The sequence below is a fragment of the Leucoraja erinacea genome, unplaced genomic scaffold (assembly GCF_028641065.1).
Source record: "Leucoraja erinacea ecotype New England unplaced genomic scaffold, Leri_hhj_1 Leri_97S, whole genome shotgun sequence".
NCBI lineage: Eukaryota > Metazoa > Chordata > Chondrichthyes > Rajiformes > Rajidae > Leucoraja > Leucoraja erinaceus.
Window position 1 is genome coordinate 191202 of NW_026576927.1, and position 26983 is coordinate 218184.

At 45.5% G+C, this 26983-nt stretch overlaps 2 protein-coding genes across 3 annotated transcripts in view; one reads left to right on the plus strand and one right to left on the minus strand.

Moving 5' to 3' along the window:
* The window catches only part of abcb6a (ATP-binding cassette, sub-family B (MDR/TAP), member 6a), a 183379-nt gene extending 176554 nt beyond the window's left edge, over positions 1–6825 (minus strand). The window contains exons 1-2 of one of the 2 annotated variants that reach the window (XM_055631955.1): positions 6504–6825; positions 4199–4730 (exon numbers count right to left, since the gene is read on the minus strand). In XM_055631955.1, the coding sequence (XP_055487930.1) occupies positions 4199–4714 (516 nt within the window). In that variant the 5' untranslated portion in view covers positions 4715–4730; positions 6504–6825. Of the gene's footprint in view, positions 1–4198; positions 4731–6479 lie in introns of both variants that reach the window. The other variant, XM_055631956.1, reaches the window with a different exon arrangement.
* Positions 6826–16728: 9903 nt separating this feature from the next.
* Positions 16729–26983, plus strand: part of LOC129695185 (vimentin-like) — a 36852-nt gene continuing 26597 nt past the window's right edge. Inside the window, exon 1 of the mRNA XM_055631957.1 lies at positions 16729–17293. Within this exon, the coding sequence (XP_055487932.1) occupies positions 16962–17293 (332 nt within the window). The 5' untranslated portion in view covers positions 16729–16961. The remainder of the gene's footprint in view (positions 17294–26983) is intronic.

Here is a 26983-nt window from a genome sequence, read left to right on the forward strand (position 1 = left end):
AAATTATGAAATGTATTGTCTTAGGAGGAATGTAAACGTTAGACTTATAGAAATTGTTTAGATTTATAGAAATATCTTTCTTCTTGGTATGGGAAGTGTGTATGACATAGAAACATAGAAATTAGGTGCAGGAGTAGGCCATTTGGCCCTTCAAGCCTGCACTGCCATTCAATATGATCATAGCTGATCATGCAACTCAGTATCCTGTACCTGCCTTCTCTCCATACCCCCTGATCCCTTTAGCCACAAGGGCCACATCTAACTCCCTCTTAAATATAGCCAATGAACTGGCCTCAACTACCTTCTGTGGCAGAGAATTCCACAGATTCACCACTCTGTGTGAAAAATGTTTTTCTCATCTCGGTCCTAAAATATTTCCCCCTTATCCTTATACTGTGACCCCTTGTTCTGGACTTCCCCAACATCGGGAACAATCTTCCTGCATCTAGCCTGTCCAGCCCCTTAAGAATTTTGTAAGTTTCCATAAGACCCCCCCTCAATCTTCTAAATTCTAGCGAGTACAAGCCGAGTCTATCCAGTCTTTCTTCATATGAAAGTCCTGACATCCCAGGAATCAGTCTGGTGAACCTTCTCTGTACTCCCTCTATGGCAAGAATGTCTTTTCTCAGATTAGGAGACCAAAACTGTACGCAATACTCCAGGTGTGGTCTCACCAAGACCCTGTACAACTGTGTGATCATTGTGTTATATACACGTATCTTGTATTTTGAGGAGTGGTCTTTGATAATTGGGCCTACTGGGGTTTTGCTGTGTTGAAATAAAATAAGCAAAGTTATACCACAGGCAAACAAAGGTTGTAATGAGGCCAGGGAAGGGGGATCATGTGACTGACTGATGTTGTAAATCACCAGAAGGACTCAGATGATTGGTTACTAGCTTGTCATACTCTCTGTATCTGAAATGTGTAATATCTATATAAATGCCATGAGTTTGTATCAAAGTTACTCCTCTCTGGACCCGCCCCAGAGCATCAGCTCTGTGTTGGAAGGTTCAAGAGACTAGTCTCAGCTGAATAAAGAATTGATTTTAACAGCAACAAGTGTTTGAGTCAAGTTGACTAGATTGACAGAACTCAGTTTAACACCTTTGATCTGGTATTTTGTTGGTTCACATGCTTGATCAATGGTGTTTTATCATTAATGTTTTATTATTATTAATGTTTAGTGTTTTCTGAGGCATTCATAACTGTTACTGTATGTCATGTTGTTACTTGTGGGTGGAGCACCAATATGTATGTGAATGTGAATATTGTATGTGAATACTTGGCCAATAAATTTACTTACTTTCATTCAATCATCCAGAGAGCAGACAAAAATGCTGGAGGAACACAGCGGGTGCAGCAGCATCTATGGAGCGAAGGAAATAGGCAACGTTTCGGGCCGAATCCCTTCTTCGCTCCATAGATGCTGCTGCACCGCTGAGTTTCTCCAGCATTTTTGTCTACCTTTGATTTTCCAACATCTGCAATTCCTTCTTAAACAATCATCCAGAGACATAGGGTCATAAGAACATAGGCAGGAGCAGGTATTCTGTCCCTCGTGTCGGCTCAAGTTAACAGCTGATCGTTCACCCCAGCACCATTTTTTTGAAATTGTATTTTGCACACGGCATTGGGGGTTCAGTATTGATGTGGATAGAGAACTGGCTGACAAACAGGAAGCAAAGAGTAGGAGTAAACGGGTCCTTTTCACAATGGCAAGCAGTGACTAGTGGGGTACCGCAAGGCTCAGTGCTGGGACCCCAGCTATTTACAATATATATTAATGATCTGGATGAGGGAATTGAAGGCAATATCTCCAAGTTTGCCGATGACACTAAGCTGGGGGGCAGTGTTAGCTGTGAGGAGGATGCTAGGAGACTGCAAGGTGACTTGGATAGGCTGGGTGAGTGGGCAAATGTTTGGCAGATGCAGTATAATGTGGATAAATGTGAGGTTATCCATTTTGGTGGCAAAAACGGGAAAGAAGACTATTATCTAAATGGTGGCCGATTGGGAAAGGGAGAGATGCAGCGAGACCTGGGTGTCATGGTACACCAGTCATTGAAGGTAGGCATGCAGGTGCAGCAGGCAGTAAAGAAAGCGAATGGTATGTTAGCTTTCATTGCAAAAGGATTTCAGTATAGGAGCAGGGAGGTTCTACTGCAGTTGTACAGGGTCTTGGTGAGACCACACCTGGAGTATTGCGTACAGTTTTGGTCTCCAAATCTGAGGAAGGACATTATTGCCATAGAGGGAGTGCAGAGACGGTTCACCAGACTGATTCCTGGGATGTCAGGACTGTCTTATGAAGAAAGACTGGATAGACTTGGTTTATACTCTCTAGAATTTAGGAGATTGAGAGGGGAACTTATAGAAACTTACAAAATTCTTAAGGGGTTGGACAGGCTAGATGCAGGAAGATTGTTCCTGATGTTAGGGAAGTCCAGGACAAGGGGTCACAGCTTAAGGATAAGGGGGAAATCCTTTAAAACCAAGAGGAGAAGAACTTTTTTCACACAGAGAGTGGTGAATCTCTGGAACTCTCTGCCACAGAGGGTAGTTGAGGCTAGTTCATTGGCTATATTTAAGAGGGAGTTAGATGTGGCCCTTGTGGCTACGGGGATCAGGGGGTATGGAGAGAAGGCAGGTACGGGATACTGAGTTGGATGATCAGCCATGATCATATTGAATGGCGGTGCAGGCTCGAAGGGCCGAATGGCCTACTCCTGCACATCATTTCTATGATTCTATGTTTCTATGTCCTTAACATTGAAAATGTTATTTGATCTTTATAGAAAAGTACAGCATAGGAACAGGCCCTTTGGTCTACAATGTTTTTCTTTAAACGTTGCCCCTTGCACCTTAAAGCTATGCCCTTTGTATTTGATATTTTCACCCTGGGAAAAAGATTCTGACTGTCTACCCTATCTATGCCTCTCAAAATGTTGTATACTCCCCTCAATCTCTGGCACTCCAGAGAATATAATCCAAGTCTATCCAAACTTTTCTTACAACTAATACCCAGGCAGCCATTCTGAAGGAGGAGCAGAAGAGCAAAGGAGGAACGGGCGCAGGATACTTTGTAACTTTGTCAGTGCCGTTTACGTGGCGACTATTTGCATACCTTGGGTATGCAAACAAATCATTTCACTGTGCCTTGTGACAATAGAGTATTCAATTTTATTAATTCCATTAAAACTTTCAATCTTCCACAAGGATAATCATAGTATTCAGGATAGCAGTGGCATATTTTAATTCTTTCTTAAAAAAGAAAATGGGTTTATTTATCGACCACAAGCACATTGGACCCTCCAGTTATGAAAGGAAATCCTTGGATTTCTCTCCCCCAGACGTTCTACCCCTCACCCTCCAATTAGAATTTCTCCAAATACCTCACACTTTCGGAAGTATGTTCCCACATAAACCCAAACTAAAATATATAATTCTTTCGGTTTATTGTACCAACATATTCCCAAGCTAAATACGTCACATTTTTGGGAGACTGTTCTCACACATCACCAAGCTTGTATTATATCAATTGATTTCGATGGCTGATCTTCATGGCTCTCTATCTGGATGGTGAACAAGTATAATGTTAACAAAGCATGATGTGATTAATGAAAAGCCCCCAACATGAAACATTCATCTCAGCTTTAATCAATTCGCTCCATTAATTAACTGTACACTGCAAGGACCAGGAAGCGAGCGAGCAAGATCATCTCTAACCCCTCTCACCCTGGCCACAAACTCTTTGAATCACTTCTCTCTAGAAGGAGACTCCGGACTGTCAAAGCCGCCACAGCCAGACATAAAAACAGCTTTTTTCCACGAGTAGTAGCTCTACTCAATAACCAAAAATCTGTAGCCTCCTTTTGCTCTGGTATTTTATTTAATTCACATGTTTAATCGATAATGTTTTATTATTAATGTTTAATGGTTTATGTGTCATTCCTAACAGTTACTGTATGTCTTTGTCACTTGCAGGCGGAGCACCAAGGCAAATTCCTTGTATGTGAATACTTGGCTAATAAACTTATTCATTCATCAATTAATTCATTCAATTCCATGCCATAGGTCATAATAAATACCCACATTACAGGTATGTCACCAGTTACTCACGTGTGGATCTGTGAAAACTCAGTTTTAAACATTGAATGAACATTTACATCCATATTAAATGATATTTCCAGAACCTACCTTCTGGTCAGTATTGTCCAGGGGCCACCACCATAGAGGACTTTCCCACGACACAAATGCCAGATTCTCCGCTGCAAATCCCAGAGCCCAGAAAAGTAGTAGAATAGTACCATGGCCACGCGTTCTGTCTCGCACCATCACCCTTCTGCGCTCCAAGTGTAGTAGGAAGATGGTACATGCCCATCCGATGAGAGATAGACAAGAATATACAATCATGTATCCGTAGATGATGTCCAAGCTGAAGACCTGCCAGAGGATGTAGGTTGCAAACTGCAGCAGTAGAATTATTGTTAGCAACAACTGAAGGTGAAACAGACGAGAGCGAGGTACGTGCTTTGGCTCCATGCTGGTGCCATATATATTGTAACAAGCACACTGCAGTGCACCAAGAAAGAAGACAATGCTCAAAAGTACCGTTGAAACAAGTGTGAAATAAAAACACGGGAATAGTCCATGTTGAATCCATACTTCTGACAAGGATGAGTTGCCTTCACAGTAACCTTCAAGATTAACCATGGTTTCGAACACACAGCTGTGAAATAAAACAAATTCAGAATGTAAGAAATTAACAATTATAACAAAAACATAATCCATATAATACCAACTCACAAGCATTCATTGGTGAACCAATATACTTTGCATGCTATTATTGCACTAACCAACTATTTCTCAACAATATGTTTAATAACACTGAGTGCCGGCTGATTAGTTTTTTAGTTTAAGGTAGACACAAAATGCTGGAGTAACTCAGCAGGACAGGCAGCATCTCCAGAGAGAAGGAATGGGTGACGTTTCAAGTCAAGACCCTACTTCAAACTTTTTTAGTTTAGTTTAGTTTAGAGATACAGAGCGGAAACAGGCCCTTCGACCCACCAAGTCCGTGCCGACCAGTGATACCCGCACCTCCGCACATGAACCAGACTGATTCCTGGGATGTCAGGACTTTCATATGAAGAAAGACTGGATAGACTCGGCTTGTACTCGCTAGAATTTAGAGGATTGAGGGGGGGATCTTATAGAAACTTACAATATTCTTAAGGGGCTGGACAGGCTAGGTGCAGGAAGATTGTTCCCGATGTTGGGGAAGTCCAGAACAAGGGTTCACAGTTTAAGGATAAGGTGGAAATCTTTTAGGAACGAGATTAGGAAAACATTTTTCACACAGAGAGTGGTGAATCTGTGGAATTCTCTGCCACAGAAGGTAGTTGAGGCCAGTTCATTGGCTATATTTAAGAGGGAGTTAGATGTGACCCTTGTGGCTAAAGGGATCAGGGGGTATGGAGAGCAGGCAGGTACAGGATACCGAGTTGGATGATCAGCCATGATCATATTGAATGGCGAATGGTGCAGGCTCAAAGGGCCGAATGGCCTACTCCTGCACCTAGTAGAAAACTGTGGCCCCTGCTTCTGGATGCATTGAGGGGTGGGGGGGAGTGTATGGGAAAAGTAACCCAAGTGTAGATAATGAGTCTTCACTAGATCTGCAATGAACTTTGACCTAGACACATGGAGTGCTGTTGTTAACAATGTGATAAGATGCAACATGACGACAGGGACGGTCACATACCCAGGATCAGATACAGTCAGGACAGGGTGGGTGGGGGCAGGCAGTATATGTTTATCTGGTTTACCAGACAGCATTGATAAATGTACAAAATGGAAAGGCATCCATCCATCACAAGGCTTCCCACAGGCCATTCCTACATTTAGTCTCATGACTTTAGTCTGTTGAACTGTTTTGACTGTTTTACTGTTCTTTTTACAATCCATGTTCTCAGGATATCTAAATCCAAATTTTATTAGTTATTTATGTTATGACATTGGTTGGAAGCTGAATACCCAAATCTCATTGCGCTTATGTGCAATGACAATAAAATATATTATTATTATTATTTACTCAATTTATTGCAATACCACTTGCCATTTTTTAAGTTATATAACACCCCATGGTATGACAGGGTATAACATAACATGGTACACGCTGCCGGTGTCATGACCAGCTGAGCCAAACAGCAGTCCATGCTCCCACAGATAGGCACATACTGTATCCAATGCAGTTCGCTGTCAGCTTATGATCAATCTCTTTTGATTTCATAAATGCAGAGGCGCTCATTACTTGAAATAAACTGAAGGGAATACAACAACTAAACAGCTTCAGAAGGGTCTCGACCCAAAACCTCACCCATTCCTAACCTCTCCAGAGATGCTGCCTGTCCCCCTGAGTTACTCCAGCTCCTCTAGTATCTTTGCTCCAGCTTCATTAACCTTGTCCCCCACCCACCTTCAACACACACGTTTCGCTCACGTTATATTTCTCGCTCCGAAGACTTGGTGGGGGTAAATGCCGAAACAACGCCACCCCAAAGCGGCCAGACTCTATGACCGGCCGGCACTTCACTCACGACAGCCGCCACTCTTCGTCTTCAATGCAACGCTTAATCTCTTGCTTCCTTCAATCGCCCTTTGAATGCTACGCATTCTACGGTGGCTCAGTCTCCGGTTTACCGACGCTATCTATCGCAACTTTCCCTGCAGCCAGCCCTGTCCAAAGATCCTCTATAATCTTTGGCCCTGTCTATGCTCCAGTTTCACAGGATTACCGTAGTACCACTAAAATAAGCTTCCGACCAGCAACGCATAACTTAAAAAAACACACTGAACATAGCGACGCCTTCGGCACTTAAACTGTTCCACCCACTAAATGTTCGCGTTAGTGGGTATTTATTGTCGAGTCATCGGGCATAGAAGGTCGAGTCTCGTTTTGCCGACAATGTCGAAGCCGACTTAACGCTGGCAAATTATCTCATCTCCTTGTGAATATTAATGCAAAACACTAATTTAGTATGTCGCCCACTTTAGCAATGTTACAAAATTTTGAGATTTAAAAATCTATGTTCTATCTGGGACATATGACGATAAAACACTCTTGACTTGACTCTTGACTTGATCTTACAAACTTAATTGAGCATTTTTGACAAAGGTGATTAATGAGGGCAGAGCATTAGATGTTGTATTCATGGACTTAATAAAACTTTCGACAAAATCCCTCATGGTAGGCTGACCCAGAAAATTAAGGCACATTTGATCCATGGATATTCTTGCTGGCGTCCGCAACCAGTGGTGTTCTGCAAGGATCAATGAGGGACCTCTGTTATTTGTTCACACAAAGTGCATCATCTTACACTTATCAGGATTAAATTTCTTCTGCCATTGCTCTCCCCATCCCACGCCTAATCAGCTAATCAATACCATCCTGCAGCCTAACACTATCCTCACAAAATCATCAATGGCCACGTGATATGCACATTTACTGATCATGCATTCATATCTACATTAATATCCATCTATTAATGTGTATAAAATAGTAGTAGTTTCTACAAAAAACCCCATGGCTTAATCAACTGGTCAGAAGAAAGGCTAATGGAGTTCAATACAGGTAAGTGTGAAGTGTTACATTTCAGGAAGTCAAACCAGGGCAGGAGGTTCACAGTGAATGGCAGGGCTCTAGGGAGTGTTATAGTGCAGACCGATCTGAAAGTATATTGTAGGTGCATAGTTCCCTAAACATGGCATCACAGGTAGATAGGGTGGTAAAGAAGGCTTTTGGTACCTTGGCCTTCATCAGTCAGGGTGTTGAATATAGAAGTTGGGTCGTTCTGTTTGTTGTACAAGATGTTTTCGTGAGGCCACATTTGGAGAAGTGTTCAGTTTTGGTCACCGTACTACAGGAAGGATGTCATTAAGCTGGAAAGAGTGCAGAGATGCACTCTTTCCGGGGATGATGCCAGGATTTGAGCTATAGGGAGAGATTGGGCAAGCTAGGACTTTATTCCTTGGAGCACAAGAGAACGAGTGTAGAGTTGGGTGGATAAAATCATGGAAGATTTGGGTGGAAGATTGCAACCTTCACATGGTCCGCCCTGTTTCGACAAAAATATATTTGGATGGGAGAGGTTTAGAGGGATATGGACAAAGTGGCGGCAAATGGGATTTGATTAAATGGAGCATCTTGGTCTGCAGGAACGAGTTGGGCAGAAGCGTCTTTCTGCGCTATATGCCTCTATATACCTTCGGACATAGGGTTCCAATCACAAAAGCAACCCATTCACATCACCCTTTGCTTCCTGTTCTCAAGCAATGTGGATTCAATTTGTTAACATGTCCTGGATCTCACATGGTCCAGTTTCCCTTATGATTTTGTTAAAAGCTTTCATGAAGTCCACGACTAGTACATCAACCACACTGCCCTCTCAATACATTTTGTCACCATTGGGGGAAAATGTAATCAAGTTGAAAGTTTTCCTCCCTAACAAACCCCTGCTAACTTAGATTAATCACTGTCTTTCCAAGTGTATCCTGTCCCTCAGGATGTTTTCCAATACATCCCCTAGCATTGCTGTTAGAATTACAGGCCTGTAATTATGTCTTGTTCTTCCTAAGCTTCTTGAAGAATGATACTACATTGATCTCTCACCTCTCTGTCAAAACTTAAACATCTGTCAGGGGGTCAGCTACCTCCTCTTTTGCTGGTATCCAGGTGACAGAGGAACTGAAAGAAATCCACATTAGGCAGGAAATGGTGTTAGGTAGACTGATGGTACTGAAGGCTGATTTATCCCCAGGGTCTGATGGTCTGCATCTCATGGTACTTAAGGAAGTGGCTCTAGAAATCGTGGATGCATTTTTGATAATTTTCCAATGTTCTATATATTCAGGATCAGTTCCTGTGGATTGGAGTGTAGCTAATGTTATCCCTGTTTTTAAGAAAGGCTGGAGAGAGAAAACAGGGAATTATAGACCAGTTAGCCTGACATCGGTGGTGGGGAAGATGCTGGAGGCAATTATAAAAGATGAAATAGCAGCACATTTGGATAGCAGGAGCAGGATCGGTCCGAGTCAGCATGGATTTACGAAGGGGAAATCATGCTTGATTAACCTTCTGGAATTTTTTGAGGATGTAACTAGGAAAATGGACAAAGGAGAGCAAGTGGATGTAGTGTACCTGGACTTTCAGAAAGCATTTGATGAGGTTCCACATAGGAGATTAGTGGGCAAAATGTGAGCACATGGTATTGAGGGTTGGGTACTGACAAGGATGGAAAATTGGTTGGCAGATGCAGTTTAATGTAGATAAATGTGAGGTTATCCACTTTGGTGGCAAAAACAGGAAGGCATATTATTTCCTGAATGGTGTCAAGTTGGGAAAAGGGAAGTACAACGAGATCTGGGGATCCTTGTTCATCAGTCACTGAAAGTAAGCATGCAGGTACAGCAGGCAGTGAAGAAAGCAAATGGCATGTTGGCCTTCATAACATGAGGAGTTGAGCATAGGAACAAAGAAGTCCTTCTGCAGTTGTACAGGGCCCGAGTGAGACCTCACCTGGAGTTTTGTGTGCAGTTTTGGTCGCCTAATTTGAGGAAGGACATTCTTGCCATTGAGGGAGTGCAGCGTAGGTTTACATGGTTAATTCCCGGGATGGCGGGACTGTCATATGTTGATAGAATAGAGCGGCTGGGCTTGTATACTCTGGAGTTTAGACGGATGAGAGGGGATCTTATTGAAACATATAAGATTAATAAGGATTTGGACACGCTAGAGGCAGGAAACATGTTCCCGGTGTTGTGGGAGTCCAGAACCAGGGGGCACAGTTTAAAAATAAGGGGTAAGCCATTTAGAACGGGGACGAGGAAACACTTTTTCACACAGGTTGTGAATCTGTAGAATTCTCTGCCTCAGAAGGGAGTGGAGGCCAATTCTCTGGATGTTTCCAAGAGAGAGTTGGATAGAGCTCTTAAAGATAGCGGAATCAAGGGACATGGGGAGAAGGCAGGAACGGGGTACTGATTGTGGATGATCAGCCATGATCAGTGAATGGCGATGCTGGCTCGAAGGGTCGAATGGCCTACTCCTGCACCTATTGTCTATTGAATACACCTCATCAGGCTCATGGTGATTTTCCATTTTGAGCCTGAGCCTTCTAATATTTCCTCCATTGTCATAGAGTGATACAGTGTGGAAACAGGCCCTTTGGCCTAACTTGCCCACGCCGGCCAACATGTCCCAACTACCCTAGTCCCACCTGCCCGCGTTTGGCCCATATCCCCCCAAACTTGTCCTATCCATGTACCTGTTTTAAATGTTGGGATAGTCCTTGCCTCAACTACCTCCTCTGGCAGCTTGTTATATACTCCCACCATCCTTTGTGTGAAAAAGGTACTCTTCAGATACCCATCCACTTTAATAATATTTTCTCGGCCCCCTCAATGCCACTTTCATATCTCACCTATGTCCTCTGGCTCCACAAACAGATTTTGCTCTACAAATACATTACAACATTTGGGATGTTTCCTAATTTTGAGGCCACTCTCTGCCTTCCTAACTTTTTATTTTAAGAACCCTTTACACTTTCTTTACTCCCAAAGACCTTTCCCTGTTTTCGGTTCTCTATACCAGCCGTATGCTCTTTTTTTTTTTAACTTAATCAAACTTTGCTATCTCTTAACTTCCATAGTTCCATCCTTTCACCTTTATGGGACACGTGGACCCTGAATTCTCATTATTTCAATTTTGAATTACTCCTTCTTGACTGGTTAGACCTACTGCAACTACCTGTTCCCTGTCTACATTTGCCAGATCTTGTCTTAAAATATTGAAAGCAGGATTTCCCCAATTCAGAATTTTAATTTTCAGAATATTCTTTTCCTTTTCCTTAACTATCTTTAAAACCTACAGTTATGGTCATATTCACAATAATCCTAACCTTACAATCCCAAAGATCAGGTCCAGTGTGGCCCCTTCTCTAGTTGAACTATTTATATACTGGTACAAAAAAAACTCTGCTGGGAACATTTAAAAAGGCCATCCCTCTCTTTGCCTTCCATACTAAAGCAATTCCAGAGAAAAATAATAAAAGCTATGAATTTAGAGCAGTTATGAGTGTGACCATAAAAAAGTGTGGAATTTAGGCTGTGAGGATATAGGCAGAAAATATCAAATGGTGCAGTGCTAATTAAAGACAAAAAGGCAAACAGAAATCAACAATCATGAAATGAGTAAAAGAGAAAGAAGAAGAGAGAAAACTTTCTTCAAGGATGACATTTGTATGAGAAGCAGTATGTATGTGATGATCAGAAAACAAAATATTCTGGAAAACTGAAATAAAGGCAGAAAATGCTGGACTCATTCAACAGATGTATTTGGAGGGAGAAGCAGAGTAAATTTTTCAGTTTGCAGGGCTGTAGAAATTGACAGACAAATCCAGTTGTTTCTCCAGAGATGTTGCCTGACACACTGAGTTACTCCAGTAATTTGTGCTTATTTTCCTTATCTCATATTGATCTGACTGGATAGCATGCAAAACAAAGCTTTTCACTGTACCTTGGTACACGTGACAATAATAAACCTAAATCTATTGAATGTGGTATTACATGTGGTATTACAAACTTAAAGTACACGGCATTGGGGGTTCAGTGTTGATGTGGATAGAGAACTGGCTGGCAAACAGGAAGCAAAGAGTAGGAGTAAACAGGTCCTTTTCACAATGGCAGGCAGGGACTAGTGGGGTACCGCAAGGCTCAGTGCTGGGACCCCAGCTATTTACAATATATATTAATGATCTGGATGAGGGAATTGAAGGCAATATCTCCAAGTTTGCGGATGACACTAAGCTGGGAGGCAGTGTTAGCTGTGAGGAGGATGCTAGGAGACTGCAAGGTGACTTGGATAGGCTGGGTGAGTGGGCAAATGTTTGGCAGATGCAGTATAATGTGGATAAATGTGAGGTTATCCATTTTGGTGGCAAAAAACAGGAAAGCAGACTACAGGTGCACAACCTTTTATCCGACGATCCAAATAACGAAAACCTCCGAATAGCGACATTTTTTCGGTCCTTGAAGAAAGGTCCTTGAAAACGTTCACCGAGGGCGGCCCGCAGAGGTGACAGCGGAACCTCCGGTCGGTCCTCGAAGAAAGGGGAACTAAATCCCCATTCATTCACCCCACCTACACCCCTCTGCTTCCCGGCCATGTGCGTCCCTTCCCTCCCCTCTCCAGCTCCCCGCTCATTGCACCGGCGCGGGGGCTTTGTACTGTCTTCACGTCGCGATGCTAGCAGCACAGTGCCAGTCACCGGAGACGTCAGGACCAACGGAACACCGACCCCCAGGCCCACTGCAAGTACGGAGATCCCAGATCAGCAACTCCAGCCCAGCCCCGTTCCAACTCCAGAAGAACACGCTCCCCGTATGGGCAGAAGCTGATGGTGTGCAAGAATAACGTCTTGTTCTTGGGGTGGCGCAGCTCGGGCTGTGGGCGAACTACCACTTGTCGCCATAGCGGCCCATCGGGGAGCGGATTCCTCTAGAGTTGGAGGGGGGTATTGTTCTGTTTGATCGCCCCCTACTATTCCAGGGACAGGGAGACAGGACGTTCACCGAGGGCAGCCCGCAGAGGTGACAGCGGAACCTCCGGTCGGTCCTCGAAGAAAGGGGAACTAAATCCCCATTCATAAAAGAGAAGGTGAGGGTATATTGCGCGGGAGGATTAATAATTGACAATATGCTGCTATCTGCCCGCTGAGTTAAAACGTTCCCACGGTAGACACGATACACAGTGCAGGCAGCAGTAGATTGTCGCTCCCTTCAGTTTCACCCCACCTACACCCCTCTGCTCCCTGGCCATGTGTGTGACCCCTTCCCTCCCCTCTCCAACTCCCCGCTCATTGCACCGGCGCGGGGGCTTTGTACTGTCTTCAAGTCGGCGATGGCTGCAGGTCAGTGCAGTCACCGGAGACGTCAGTTCCAATTGGACGTCGACCACCCGGCCCACCGCAAGCACGGAGATCCCAGAGACCCACAGCCAACAGCAGCCCAGCCCAGCCCCGCTCCAACTACAGAGGAACCTGGGTTGCGGATGACGGGGCACTGCTCGGGGCGTCGTAGGGGCCCATCGGGGAGCGGGTTCCTGTTGGTCCTGACGTCTCCGGCCACCTGCTATCCTCCGGGAACTGTACCGCCCTTGCAGAAGAGTGGGGTTGTTTGCAGTTGCAGAGGGAGGGGGCAAGGGCGGTACAGTTCCCAGTCTCAGCTCCAGTCCAGGGGGGTGGCCGGAGACGTCAGGACCAACAGGACAGCGACCCCCAGGCCCACGGCAAGCAGGGAGATCCCAGAGACCCACAGCCAGCAGCAACTCCAGCCCAGCCCCGCTCCAACTCCAGAGGAACACGTAGGGGCAGAAGCTGATGGTGTGCAAGGTGTTCTTGGGGTGGTGCAGCTCATGCTGTGGGCAAACTGCCACTTGTCGCCGTAGCGGCCCATCGGGGAGCGGATTCCTCTGGAGTTGGAGGGGGAGGGGGGTATTGTGCTGTTTGATCGCCCCCTGCTATCCCATGGACAGGGAGACACAGCGGCTTTTTAGACTGGTGGGCAATCACTTCCAAAGTTCTGCCCACACAGTCAGTACACCTATCCTACACTGCATTTCATACAAACATTTATTCTGCAAGAAAAAACGACATTGAAGACTCAAACTCGCGACCGAGTAACTGCCTGGATCAAGGCGCAAACTCGCGACCTTGCGGATATGAGCCGAACACTCTACCACTGAGCCAGCCATTAAAATCTACGCTAAAACATTTCCATTCCGAAGACCGACAAATTCTGAATTACGAAAAGTGTCTGGTCCCAAGGCTTTCGGATAAAAGGTTGTGCACCTGTATTATCTAAATGGTGGCCGACTAGGAAAAGGGGAGATGCAGCGAGACCTGGGTGTCATGGTACACCAGTCATTGAAAGTAGGCATGCAGGTGCAGCAGGCAGTGAAGAAAGCGAATGGTATGTTAGCTTTCATAGCAAAAGGATTTGAGTATAGGAGCAGGGAGGTTCTACTGCAGTTGTACAGGGTCTTGGTGAGACCACACCTGGAGTATTGCGTACAGTTTTTGGTCTCCAAATCTGAGGAAGGACATTATTGCCATAGAGGGAGTGCAGAGAAGGTTCACCAGGCTGATTCCTGGGATGTCAGGACTGTCTTATGAAGAAAGACTGGATAGACTTGGTTTATACTCTCTAGAATTTAGGAGATTGAGAGGGGATCTTATAGAAACTTACAAAATTCTTAAGGGGTTGGACAGGCTAGATGCAGGAAGATTGCTCCCCATGTTGGGGAAGTCCAGGATAGGGTCACAGCTTAAGGATAAGGGGGATATCCTTTAAAACCGAGATGAGAAGAACTTTTTTCACACAGCGAGTGGTGAATCTCTGGAACTCCCTGCCGCTGAGGGTAGTCGAGGCCAGTTAATTGGCTATATTTAAGAGGGAGTTAGATGTGGCCCTTGTGGCTAAGGGGATCAGAGGGTATGGGGAGAAGGCAGGTACGGGATACTGAGTTGGATGATCAGCCATGATCATATTGAATGGCGGTGCAGGCTCGAAGGGCCGAATGGCCTACTCCTGCACCTAATTTCTATGTTTCTATTAAAACCTATTTTAAAGGCTGGCCCATTTCGACTGCACTAATCCTAGCAAGAATTCCCTCCCCATCTGATCCGAAACAAGACAAGTCAAACGAGTTGTTTGAAGGATGACGGCGGAAAACATAAAGTGTGCCAAATCAAAACATTGAAGCTGCGGACGTTAGCATGAACATAGAGCATTGTGTGCAAGCGTGGGTTTGAGACGGGCAATGATTATAGCTATTTTACAGTGAAGATGGACACAAAAAGCTGGAGTAACTCAGCGGGACAGGTTTACAAAACAGACAGAAAGAAAGTCCCAAAGTAACTCTGTGGGCCAGGCAGCATCTCTGGGTTGATGAAGGCGTCTGAGTTACTCCAGCACTCTTTTATTTCCGTAAGATCAGAAGATATCGGAGCAGAATTAGGCCATTTGGCCCATCAAGTCAACTCCGCCATTCTATCATGGCTGATGGTAGACAAAAATGCTGGAGAAACTCAGCGGGTGCAGCAGCATCTACGGAGCGAAGGAAATACTAGGCAACGTTTCGGGCCGAAACCCTTCTTCAGCCCGAAACGTTGCCTATTTCCTTCGCTCCATAGATGCTGCTGCACCCGCTGAGTTTTTCCAGCATTTTTGTCTACCTTCGATTTTCCAGCATCTGCAGTTCCTTCTTAAACACTATCGTGGCTGATCACCAATTAGAGAGTGATCATGATCTACCAACTATCTCATTGGAGACACTAGGAATATCTTTAATCGGACTTTATTTTGCACTAAATGTTATTCCCTCTATCCTGTGCCTGTAGACTGCTCGATTGTAATCATGTATAGTCTTTCCGATGATTAGATAGCACGCAACATCAAAAAAGCTTTTCAGTGTACCTCGGTAATGTGACAATAATGGGTCTTAAGGGGTTGGACAGGCTAGATGCAGGAAGATTGTTCCCGATGTTGGGGAAGTCCAGAACAAGGGGTCATAATTTAAGGATAAGGGGGAAATCTTTTAGGACCGAGATGAGGAAAACATTTTTCACACAGAGAGTGCTGAATCTGTGGAATTCTCTGCCACAGAAGGTAGTTGAGGCCAGTTCATTGGCTATATTTAAGAGGGAGTTAGATGTGGCTAAAGGGATCAGGAGGTATGGAGAGAAGGCAGGTACAGGATACTGAGTTGGATGATCAGCCATGATCATATTGAATGGCGGTGCAGGCTCGATAGGGCCGAATGGCCTACTCCTGCACCTATTTTCTATGTTTCTATGTTAATAATAAACGAACCTTCCCCCCATAACCTCTGAAGCGCTTGTTGTTAATCAAGTACCGCTACGAAAAATACCAAATGACTTAGCCTCCACCGCCGTCCTTGACAATGAATCCCGCAGATTCACCACCCTCACCTCACCTCCATCCGGAACTAAACCTGACCGACTCGACTGATTAAAAACATGTTTTTATTCTCGAACTGACGTACCGCTACTGCATTAATCCCAGCAAGAATTCCCGTTCCCGAGCCCATCCCGCACCGAAGACGACGACGACGACGACGGCCCGCTGGCGTCGAAAGCGCGGAAGGCCGGAGGACACAAAGCGCGCCAATGCCAGCCGGAGCGTACATGCGCGATCACGAGAAGCGCGGGCACGGCGCGACGCGCGTGCTGTTGCTGCTGATGGTGATGGGGGGGGGGGGGGGGGGTAAGGGTAGTGCGCGCGTGCTCGCGGGGTGGTGTTGCTGCTCTTCGTGGTGGCGGTGGTGGAGAAGGGGGGTAGTGCGCGTGCGCGGGGAGGGAGAGAGCGGTTGGCCGCTGCGCGGGGAGCGTTTCGGCGGCGGCCGGGCTCCCCGAGTGCGCACGCGCGAGGGGGGTGGGAGCAGAGGGGGGGGCGGGGCCGTCGGTTGGCAGCACGTGGGTCGATTGTTTGTCGTTGAACCCCCCCACCCCTCCCCCTCCCTCGGCTGATTGGCCGCCGGGGTGGGTGGGGGAGGGATAGGGGCGGGGCGCATGACGTAGACGGGGAGTGGGGGAGGGGAGGGGAGGATGGGCGGGGGTGGGGGGAGGGGCGAGAGCGAGGCGGGGGTTAAACCGCCGCCGACCGACGAAAGTAAACAGACGGCGTCGTGAGGGCGCCCGGCGTGAGGACAGCAAGAGGCCGTGCGCGTTTTTGCTTTGATTACTCACCTCCCTTCCCCACCCGAACGGGCTAGGGTTTGGTCTGCAGGCCGCTTCCACCTTCCCTCGACCACAGGCACTCGAGCCGAGAAGCAGGATCGTCCCCTTCCCCCGCGGAGGAAGGGGCGACGCCGGCCGCGACCATGCACTCCAGCTGCCAGCAGCGGCCCGTCGCCAGTTACCCCGACAAGACGGGCGAGCAGGTGGAGAAGGAGCTGCACGATGGCCTGGAGGAAGGCAAGGAGCGCTTCAAGGACCTCAACGACCGCTTCGCCAAGTACATCAACAACACCATCCTCAGCCTCATGCGCCGCAACAAGGAGCTGCTGGCCGAGCTGAAGAACGCCGAGAAGGACGAGACGACCCGCTCCGAGGCCATCTTCCAGAAGGCCAGGAACGATATCAAGTGCCGGCTGGAGGAGCAGCAGAAGGAGCTCAACTGCCTCAAGGCGGACAAGGAGAAATACAAGAAGAGGTTAGGTTTGGGTCAAGGGCTTCAGCCGACCCTCTGACCTCTCCTCGCACTCCCTTCCCTAGCTGCCCCTTCATCAGTCTTCATTAAGGCAGAACCTTGGCAGTGAATGGCAAGATCGTGTAGTGTGTTGTAGAGCAAGGAGATCTGGGTTTACAGGCACTTGGTTCATTGAAAGTGCTGTTGCAGGTAGATAGTGTGGTGAAGAGGTGGGGCAACAGAATTGTGCACTGGTAGAGTGCCAGGGACCCTGATTTGATCCTGACAATGGGTACTGTTTGTACCAAGTTTGCATCTTCTCCCTGTGATGGTGGGTTTTCACCGGGTGCTCTGGTTTCCTCCCACATCCTGAAGATTTGAAGGTTTGTAGGTTAATTGGCTTTTGTAAATTGTCCCTAGGGTCTAGGATCGAACAAGTGTTCGCGTGATTGTTGGTTGGGGTAGACTTGATAGACAAAAGGGCCTGTTTCCACACTATATCTCTACACTACACTTAGGCTTTTCGCATGCTGACCTTCATTGAGTACAGAAGTTGGGATGTTGTGTCACAGTTGTGCAAGATGTTGGTGAATACAAGGAATTGCAGATGCTGGTTTACAAAACCTGTATAAAATGCTGGAATAACTGTGAGTCAGGCAGTAATTCTGGAGAACATGGGGAGAAGTGATGTTTTGGGTTGGGAACCTTTTATAGGGTGATTTCACGAAAGGTCACTGGAGCTTAGATCCGCACCCACGTGACCAAAATCTCAAGTGGAGGACATGCTATACATCCGGTACATGTTAGTGAATGGGAAAACACGCACTTTCCCACCCGTTAAAAACATCGAAAACGGCCAGTTTTTGAGCTGCAATTTACTGTGCCAGTCGGGGTGACCGTGAGGCACAGCTACCTAGATTTCCAGTCCAAAATAAAGATAGAAACTAAGGTAAATTAAAGAGGGAGCTGAAGGTGCCAATCCAGCGGAAGTGAACAGCGGACATTTGCCGTGGAGATTTAAAGGTCCAAAATATCGGGAATTATCGCGTTTGCTCGCTGAATTTCATCAATAAAGATAAAAAAGTCAACAATGCCTTAATTTTGATGAAATGCAGCGAGCAAACGCGATAATTCCCGATATTTTGGATCTTTAAATCTCCACGGCAAATGTCCGATAAGCATTTCCGCTGGATTTGCACCTTCAGCTCCTTCTTGAATTTACCTTAGTTTCTATCTTTTTTTGGACTGTAAATTTAGGTAGCTGTGCCTCACGGTCACCCCGACTGGCACAGTAAATTGCAGCTCAAAAACTGGCCGTTTTCGATGTTTTTAACGGGTGTGAAAGTGTGTGTTTTCCCATTCACTAACATGTACCGGATGTATAGCATGTCCTCCACTTGAGATTTTCGGTCACGTGGATGCGGATCTACGCTCCAGTGACCTTTCGTGAAATCACCCTATAGACTTGTTAACAAGAGGAGTTGAGTATTGGATCAAAGAGGTCCTTCTGCAGTTATATAGGGCCCTAGTGAGACCACACCTGGAGTATTGTGTGCAGGTTTGGTCCCCTAATTTGAGGAAGGACATTCTGCTATTGAGGGAGTGCAGCGTAAATTTAATTCCCGGGATGGTGGGACTGTCATATGCTGAGAGAATGGAGTGGCTGGGCTTGTATACTCTTTTAGAAGGATGAGAGGGTATCTTATTGAAACATAAGATTATTAAGGGTTTGGACATGCTAGAGGCAGGAAACATGTTCCTGATGTTGGGGGAGTCAGAACCAGGGGCCACAGTTTAAGATTAAGGGATAAGCCAGAGTTGTGTGTCTGGAATTCTCTGCCTCGGAGGGCAGTGGAGGCCGGTTCTCTGGACACTTTCAAGAGAGAGCTAGATAGGGCTCTTAAAGATAGCGGACGGAGTCAAGGGATATGGGGAGAATACTGATTGTAGATGATCAGCAATGATCACATTGAATGGCAGTGCTAGCTCGAAGGGCTGAATGGCCTACTCCTGCACCTATTGTCTATTGTTGACGAGGCTGCTTTGAGAGTAATATATTTGGTGTTGGTCACCCTAATATACTGCAGTGAAGACATGCTAGGTTATTGCCAGGGCATGAGGGCCTGAGCTATAGGGAGAGTTTAGGCTAGGACTTTCCTCCTTGGAGTGCAGTAGGATGAAGGGTGATCGTAGCGAGGTGTTCGTGAGGGGAATAGATGGGTTGTGCAGATGAATAGATGCAGTCTTATTCCTGGGAGAGGGGAGCCAAGAACCAGAGGACATTGTTTAAAGTGAGAGGGCAAAGATTTAATGGGAACCTGAGGAGCTTTTTCACTCGGAGATAGTGGGTATATGGATTGTGTTGAGGCAGGTACAATAACAGCATTTAAAAGACTTTGGACAGGAAATGTTTGGGTATATATGGGACCAGCATCTTGGTTGGCATGAATGAGTCGAGTCGAAGGGCCTGTTTTCATGCTGTATAACTTTCTATTAACTACTGACCCGACTCTCACCTTAAACATTGACCACATATCTAATCTACTCGGTTCAATCCTTGATCACTGAGCCCAAGGACAAACACAATTGACAATAGGTGCTGGAGTAGGCCATTCGGCCCTTCGAGCCAGCACTGCCATTCAATATGATCATGGCTGATCATCCCCAATCAGTACCCCGTTCCTGCCTTCTCCCCATATCCCCTAGTCCCAGGCTGGACATTGATCAATACATCGATGATGTGCGGGTTCTTGTCCAACTTGTTCCCTACAGAGTGGCGAGCCAGTGTGACTGCTTATTTGTGGTCACAGAAGACAGATTAGAGTGGGTCCAGAACCTTATCAAGACAAGAGGGAATGCCCTTTACAACCAATCTCTTGAAGCACTTCATAAAGGACAAGTGCCACTGATTGTTAGTCATTGACGCCTGTCACCTTGCTTTTCTTGGGCTTCAGTGTTATGGATGGTCTTCTATAGCAGGTGGAGACCTTGGTCTGTAGTAGTGAGAGGCTGAAGAAGTTGCAAAAACACCAAATAGTGGTATGTGCAGGTTTTAAGAAACTGGCCAAGTACATAGTTATGGTCAGACACTTTCCAAGGGCACATGTGATGAAGGGCCTTCTGATGTCGCCCACAGAGACTGACATCACAGTGTTGTTGGGGACTGTAGGGGCTTGCAAAAATATATCATTGTTCTCCCTTTCTTTTTTTTTCCACTTACATTTTTATTGATTTTTCACAGAGCTATATACAAAACAGTGCAACACCATCACCATAAATAAAACAAAATAAGAAAATAAACATTCAAAATAAAAAAATAAATAGGTAGGGGGAAAAAAAAGAAAGAAATAAATTTAAAAATGGAATAAGACCGTGTGGTTCACTTATCAAATAAAAAAAACACGTTACATTGATTAGTTAGTTATCTGGAGATATTTCAATATTCACAGAAACATACCATCTAGTTCTATATAACACAATCTTCCCATATCTAGCTCGGCATCTATCTAGTTGGTGTCATGGCTCAAATAAACGGTCCATTTTCCCCAGATCTTCTCAAATGAATTCTCCTTGACTTCTCCTTGACGTTGTTCTCCCTTTCAAAGTGAATGCATAACATATTGAGCTTGTCTGGGTGTGATTCATCACTCTCACTTGAGCTACTAAGTTTCACCTTGTCGGGAGTGATGGCATGTAAGCCCTGCCACAGCTGCCAGACACCATCTGACCCTTCACCTGCTGGAACACCTGGATCCCAGCCATAATGCTGGGTGATTGGGGCTTGCCTCTCCAGACGCAGTTGGCTAACTTGGGACATGCAACTTCATCTTTATTAAACTTTCACATGGGTGTTTGACATTACGCTAGATGTGGTCTCACCTGTCCCTTGGAGAGTTGTACTAAGACTTCCCTGCTTTTATACTCCAAGCCTCTTGAAGTAAAACTTTCTGATTCCCTGCTGACTAACTTTGTGTTTATGAGCATTCGGATCCTTAGTTGGCGGCGCGACTCGCCCGTTGCAGCGGCCCCTACAGCCTGTCTGTCTTTTTTTTTTAAATTTAGTGTCTAGTTAAATGTAGTGTTGGTGTTTTTTAATACTGGTTTTAAATGTGTATATGTGGGGGGCGGGGGGAGGAGGGGGAAACCGTTTAAAATCTCTTCCCTGTCCAGGGAGACCCGACCTTTTCCCTGTCGGGTCTCCGTTGTCGTTGGGGCCTGGCACCGTGGAGCGGCCTCCAACCTGAACGACCCGGGGGCTCGGGAGACTGCGGAGCTGCGGACTACTCACCATCTGGCCGGCCTCGGAGCGTGGGGAGCGGTGGTGACTCGCTGCTGCGACTCGACTCCTGGGGCTCGGAGGCACCAGCAACGCAGCCGCAGGTCCGGTGAACTGGGACATCGGGAGCTCGCGGTTCCGGGGGGAGAGACCGCTTCTCGGAGCTCCCGCAACGCGACTTCTCCAGCCCGTGTCGCGGGGTTGGAACGACCCGGAGCGGGGACGTACATCGCCCGGCGCGGCTTCATGGCCGTGGGACATTCCAGCGCCCGCCGGGGCCTCCAACATTGTGACTTTTAGACCGGGAGCGGGGCCGTAAATCGCCCGGCACGGCCTAAAATGGCCGTGGGACTTATCATCGCCCGCCTGGGGCTTGGACATGGAGAACAGGGCAGAGAAAAGACTGCCTTCCATCACAGTGGGTTCACTGTGATGGATGTTTGTGTGAATTAAATTGTGTGTATGTCTGTAGGAAATTGTCTTTGTTTGTATGGCTGTGGAAACGGAATTTCGTTTGAGGCTCAAATGACAATAAATATTGTATTGTATTGTATCCCTACACCTCTTCAATAGATAATAGGTGCAGGAGTAGGCCATTTGGTTCATTCGATGCGCTCATGGCTGATCATCCCCAATCAGTATCCCGTTCCTGCCTTCTTCCCATATCCCCTGGACTTCACTATTTTTAAGAGCCATATCTAGCTCTCTCTTGAAAGCATCCAGAGAACCTGCCTCCACCGCCCTCTGAGGCAGAGAATTCCACAGACTCACCACTCTCTGTGAGTGTCTCTGTTCTGAATGGTTTACTCCTTATTCTTAAACTGTGGCCCCTGGTTCTGGACTCCCGCAACATTCGGAACATGTTTCCTGCCTCTAGTGTGTCTAAGCCCTTCCTTGTACAGTATTCTTTTGAAGTTTTCCTCCATTTAATTCTTCTTTTTGTTTTCGGCACAGTAACAATGTTACTTTTCCCACAGGATTTTCAAAAACAAAACAAAGGTCCTTTTTATGGTCACATTACTTTTTAATTGCTTAATGCTGTAGACTATATGTTACAGTTAATAAAGTATTGCTGGAGTGACTTGTCAGTATCAATGGAGCTATCTGTATCTAATGGATGTGTTGGATGAAACAGTTTCTTTTCCCCAGACATTCTTTTTCAAAATAGCCTTTTTTCCTGATTGTCAATTTCCAAAGTTACTTTTAAGTGGTTCTCTAGTTACTGATAGAAATTGCGTTGTAGCCAATGCCTCTATAATACGCAGTAATTAAAACACATTGTAGCAAAACTAGCTGGACTTCAAAAACTACCCATTAATTCTGGAGAATTTTGAGATGATGAGAATCTGAAATGCATCCTTTCCTCGCAGCTTCTTTCTTGTTTGACTTGTTAAGATAATTCAAGTCTCAATCCATGCGTTCTGATTGAAGTGAGCACAAGTGAACGAGCTTAGATGGGGCATCTAGGTTGGCGTGGATGAGTAGGGCTGAAGTGCTATATGACTCTATACCTCTTATCCTGGGTGTTGTCAAGTTTCCTCAGAATTGTTCAAGCTGTACTGGCAAGTGAAGAATATTCCATCACAGTCCTGATTTGTATCTTGTAGAAGATGTGGAAGGGCTTTGGGTATCAGGGAGTCAGTTACCAAAGAAAACCCAGCCTCTATTTCTGTAGTCACAGTATGTAGCTATAGACAATAGCTGCAGGAGTAGGACATTCGACCCTCTGAGCCAGCACCGCCATTCAATGTGATCATGGCTGATCATCCCCAATCAGTAACCCCTTCCTGCCTTCTCCTCGTATCTCCTGACTCCGCTATCTTTAAGGGCCCTAACTAGCTCTCTCTTGAAAGTATCCAGAGAACCGGCCTCCACTGCCCTCTGAGGCAGAGAATTCCACACTCACAACTCTCTGGGTGGAAAAAGTGTTTACTCGTCTCCGTTCTAAATGACCTACCGCTTATTCTTAAACTGTGGCCCCTGGTTCTGGACTCCCCCAACATCAGGAACATGTTTCCTGCCTTTAGCGTGTCCAAACCCTTAATAATCTTATATGTTTCAATAAGATTTCCTTCTCATCCTTCTAAAATCCAATTGAGTTCCTAATCCACACCTAACCCATCCACTCCCACTCATTGCTCCTGGGTTAGTGGGATGGTCAGTGATGGCACACTGACATCTGTCTAAGCATTTGGCTGAAGTGCCAATTGCAGATGGATAATAAATGCTAGGCTTTCCACATAACGTAGGAGTGAGCCTTCGAGCCTGCTCCACCCTCCATCTAGATGATGGCTAATCCTTTACCTTGGCACCATGTTCCTGCACCCTTCCCATACCCATTGATTCCCGTAATACCCTGACGTGTATCAATATTAGCTTTGAATACACACAATGACTCAGTTTCCACAGGCCTTGGGGAGAGAATTTCATAGATTCATCAGTCTCTGAATGAACAAATTTCTCCTCCGCCTTAAAGAGACTACCTCTAATTCTGAAAATGACCTGTGCTTCTGCACTCATCAGTCAGGGGAAACGTGCTGTATGTATCCAACTTTTTAAGCCTTTTATACAGGGGAGAAAGCTCAGAGGGGAGATCAGAGGGATCTAGACCTGCAGGTACATAATTCCCTGAAAGTGGCATCAAAGATGGATTTTCTTCTTCTTGTGAATGAAACATAAACCAAAGGAATAGTTAGATCTCAAGCCGGGTGTTGAGCAGCCAGGTTGTTGTCTCTGTTGGCGTCAATGTCCGCCAGGCCCTGAGCTCCATTTGGTGGGTGTTAGAGCAGGCACCCAGAGATTACATGGTTGGCTGTCTGTTGTTTACGGCTGGGCTCTGGCGGAGGGAGCCCCCATCTACACTTGCTGGCATTGAAACGCCCAACTCTAGTAACAAGTCTGAGTTTCACCCACGCTCCTCTGGGGAGGTCAGACCCTGGACAGCTTTTATCTGGTGAAGAAATGTAGCTGTGTAATGGAGATGAGGTTGCCTTCCACTCCTGTGACCACTTGGTGGCTGTCCAAGATGGATAACAACGGTCAAGAAGGCATTTGGCACATTGGCCTTTATCAGCCGGGGAATTGAGTATGCAAGTTGGGATGTTATGTTACAGTTGTACAAGATGGTGGTGAGACCACATTTGGAGTGTTGTGCTCAGATTTGATTTCCCTGCGATAGGAAGGATGTCATTAAGGTAGAAAGGACGTAGAGAAGATTTACAAGGATGTTGAGCATCTGCAGTTCTTTCCTCCACATATTAGGACAGGTACATGGATAAGAAAGGTTGATGGGTATATGGGTCAAATGTGGGACTGGTGTAAATGGAGCATCTTGGTCAGCGTGGGCAGGTTGAGCAGAGGGACCAGTTTCCATGCTGTGTAACATACTTGGGTAATGTAACTCTGTTGAGCCGTTCACAACTTTAAGAAGGGTCTTGTGCTTAGTTTAGTTTAGAGACACAGTGCAGAAACAAGCACTTTGCCCACCGGGACTGCACCGACCAGTGATCCCTATACACTAGCACCATTCTACACACTAGGGACAATTTACAAAGCCAATTAACCTACAAATCCGAACATCTTCGGAATATGGGAGGAAACCAGAGCGCCCGGAGAAAACCCATGAGGTCAATGGACAGTTGGTGCAGGAGTAGGCCATTCGGCCCTTCGAGCCAGCACCACCATTCAATGTGATCATGGCTGATCATCCCCAATCCGTACCCTGTTCCTGCCTTTCCCCATATCCCCTGACTGCTATCTTTAACAGTCCTATCCAGCTCTCTCTTGAAAGCATCCAGAGAACCTACCTCCACTGCCCTCTGAGGTAGAGAATTCCACACACTCACAACTCTCTGTGAGAAAAAATGTTTCCTCATCTCCGCTCTAAATGGCTTGCCCCTTATTCTTAAATTGTGGCCCCAGGTTCTGGACTCCCCAAACATGTTTGTGTTACATTTTTTATTGTGGTTGTGTGTTCTTTATTATTGTATCGCTGCTGACAACCCAAAATTCCACCAGCCTGGCTGTGTGGTCATTAAGATACAATACAATACAATACATCGGGAACATGTTCCCTGCCTCCAGCGTGTCCAAACCCTTAACAATCTTATATGTTTGGACTTTAATTCACAGCAATTGAACACTAAATTCCTTCCATTTGCCTATAAATTGATGTAAATGAGATTTAAAAATCATGTTTTATTGTGAATTATTTGTGAATATTATTTGGACACTTAGGTTATTTAAAAATGTTAATCATTTATTAATAAATGGTTAGATGTGTAGATCTAGTAATTGGTTTGAAATTAGCTACAATTGGGCAACTAACTAATTATATGCTTTAATTTCAGGTCATCCAAGTAAGATTATTTTATATTTGTTTCAGAATGGTTCAATCTATGATAACTGAAAATTTCATTCAGTTCTCTTAATTTTTAAGAAGGTTATGGGCTTTTGACTGTCCATGATCACAGCTTTTTTGTTATGTCCATAGAAAATCAATAGGGAACAAGATGCTAATTTCCGAGTATGAAAATGGCCATAACCTTTTTATTACTTGAGATATGAAAGTGAATTACGTGTCAAATTAAACTTCTTTTTATGTTTTATCTGATGGGATAAATTGCAGACTTGATTTTTTTAATCTAAAAATTCTGTAACATTGCTACTCTTTGCTCCTATACTCGACTCCTCTTGTTATAAAGGTCACACAGGAAACTTCCAGACTATGTTCAAACAGTATCCATTTTAAGGATTGAGCCTGGGTCTCTGGTGCTGTAAGGCAGCAACTCTACCACTGCACTGTCCTCTTCTCACTTCTCCAATACTGTTGAAGGGTGCTTGAATTGAAATGTTAGTTCTGTGTCTCTCCTAATCTGCAAACATTTGCACTGAGATAAACAATGGTAACAAACAAATTGGATGGAAATTGTGATTTTCCATCACAAGCACTATCATTGACCAATTGGCTGAGTCCACATCCATTGTGACACGCTGCATTTGAACGGCTGGTGCCAAAATCAACATGAACGAAAGGTTTATCAATACACAATAGGTGCGGGAGTAGGCCATTCGAGCCAGCACTGCCATTCAATGTGATCATGGCTGATCATCCCCAATCAGTACCCCGTTCCTACCTTCTCCCCATATCTCCTGACTCCGCTATCTTTAGAATAGAATAACCTTTAATAATCCTTTACAGGAAATTACAGTGCCACAACAGCTTCAAGACAGACATAACACCACACATTTCAACAGATATCTTCAATACATAATAAGTTAAAATTTTTGTGCATTATAAAACCTTATAGCAGCTGGTATACAAGACTTCCTATGTCTCTCCGTTTTGCACATTGGTGCAATCAGTCTCTGACTGAAGATGCTGCTTGATCACCTAGGGCGTGGAGTGGGTCTGGGGTTGGTCATTATCGAGAACAGTT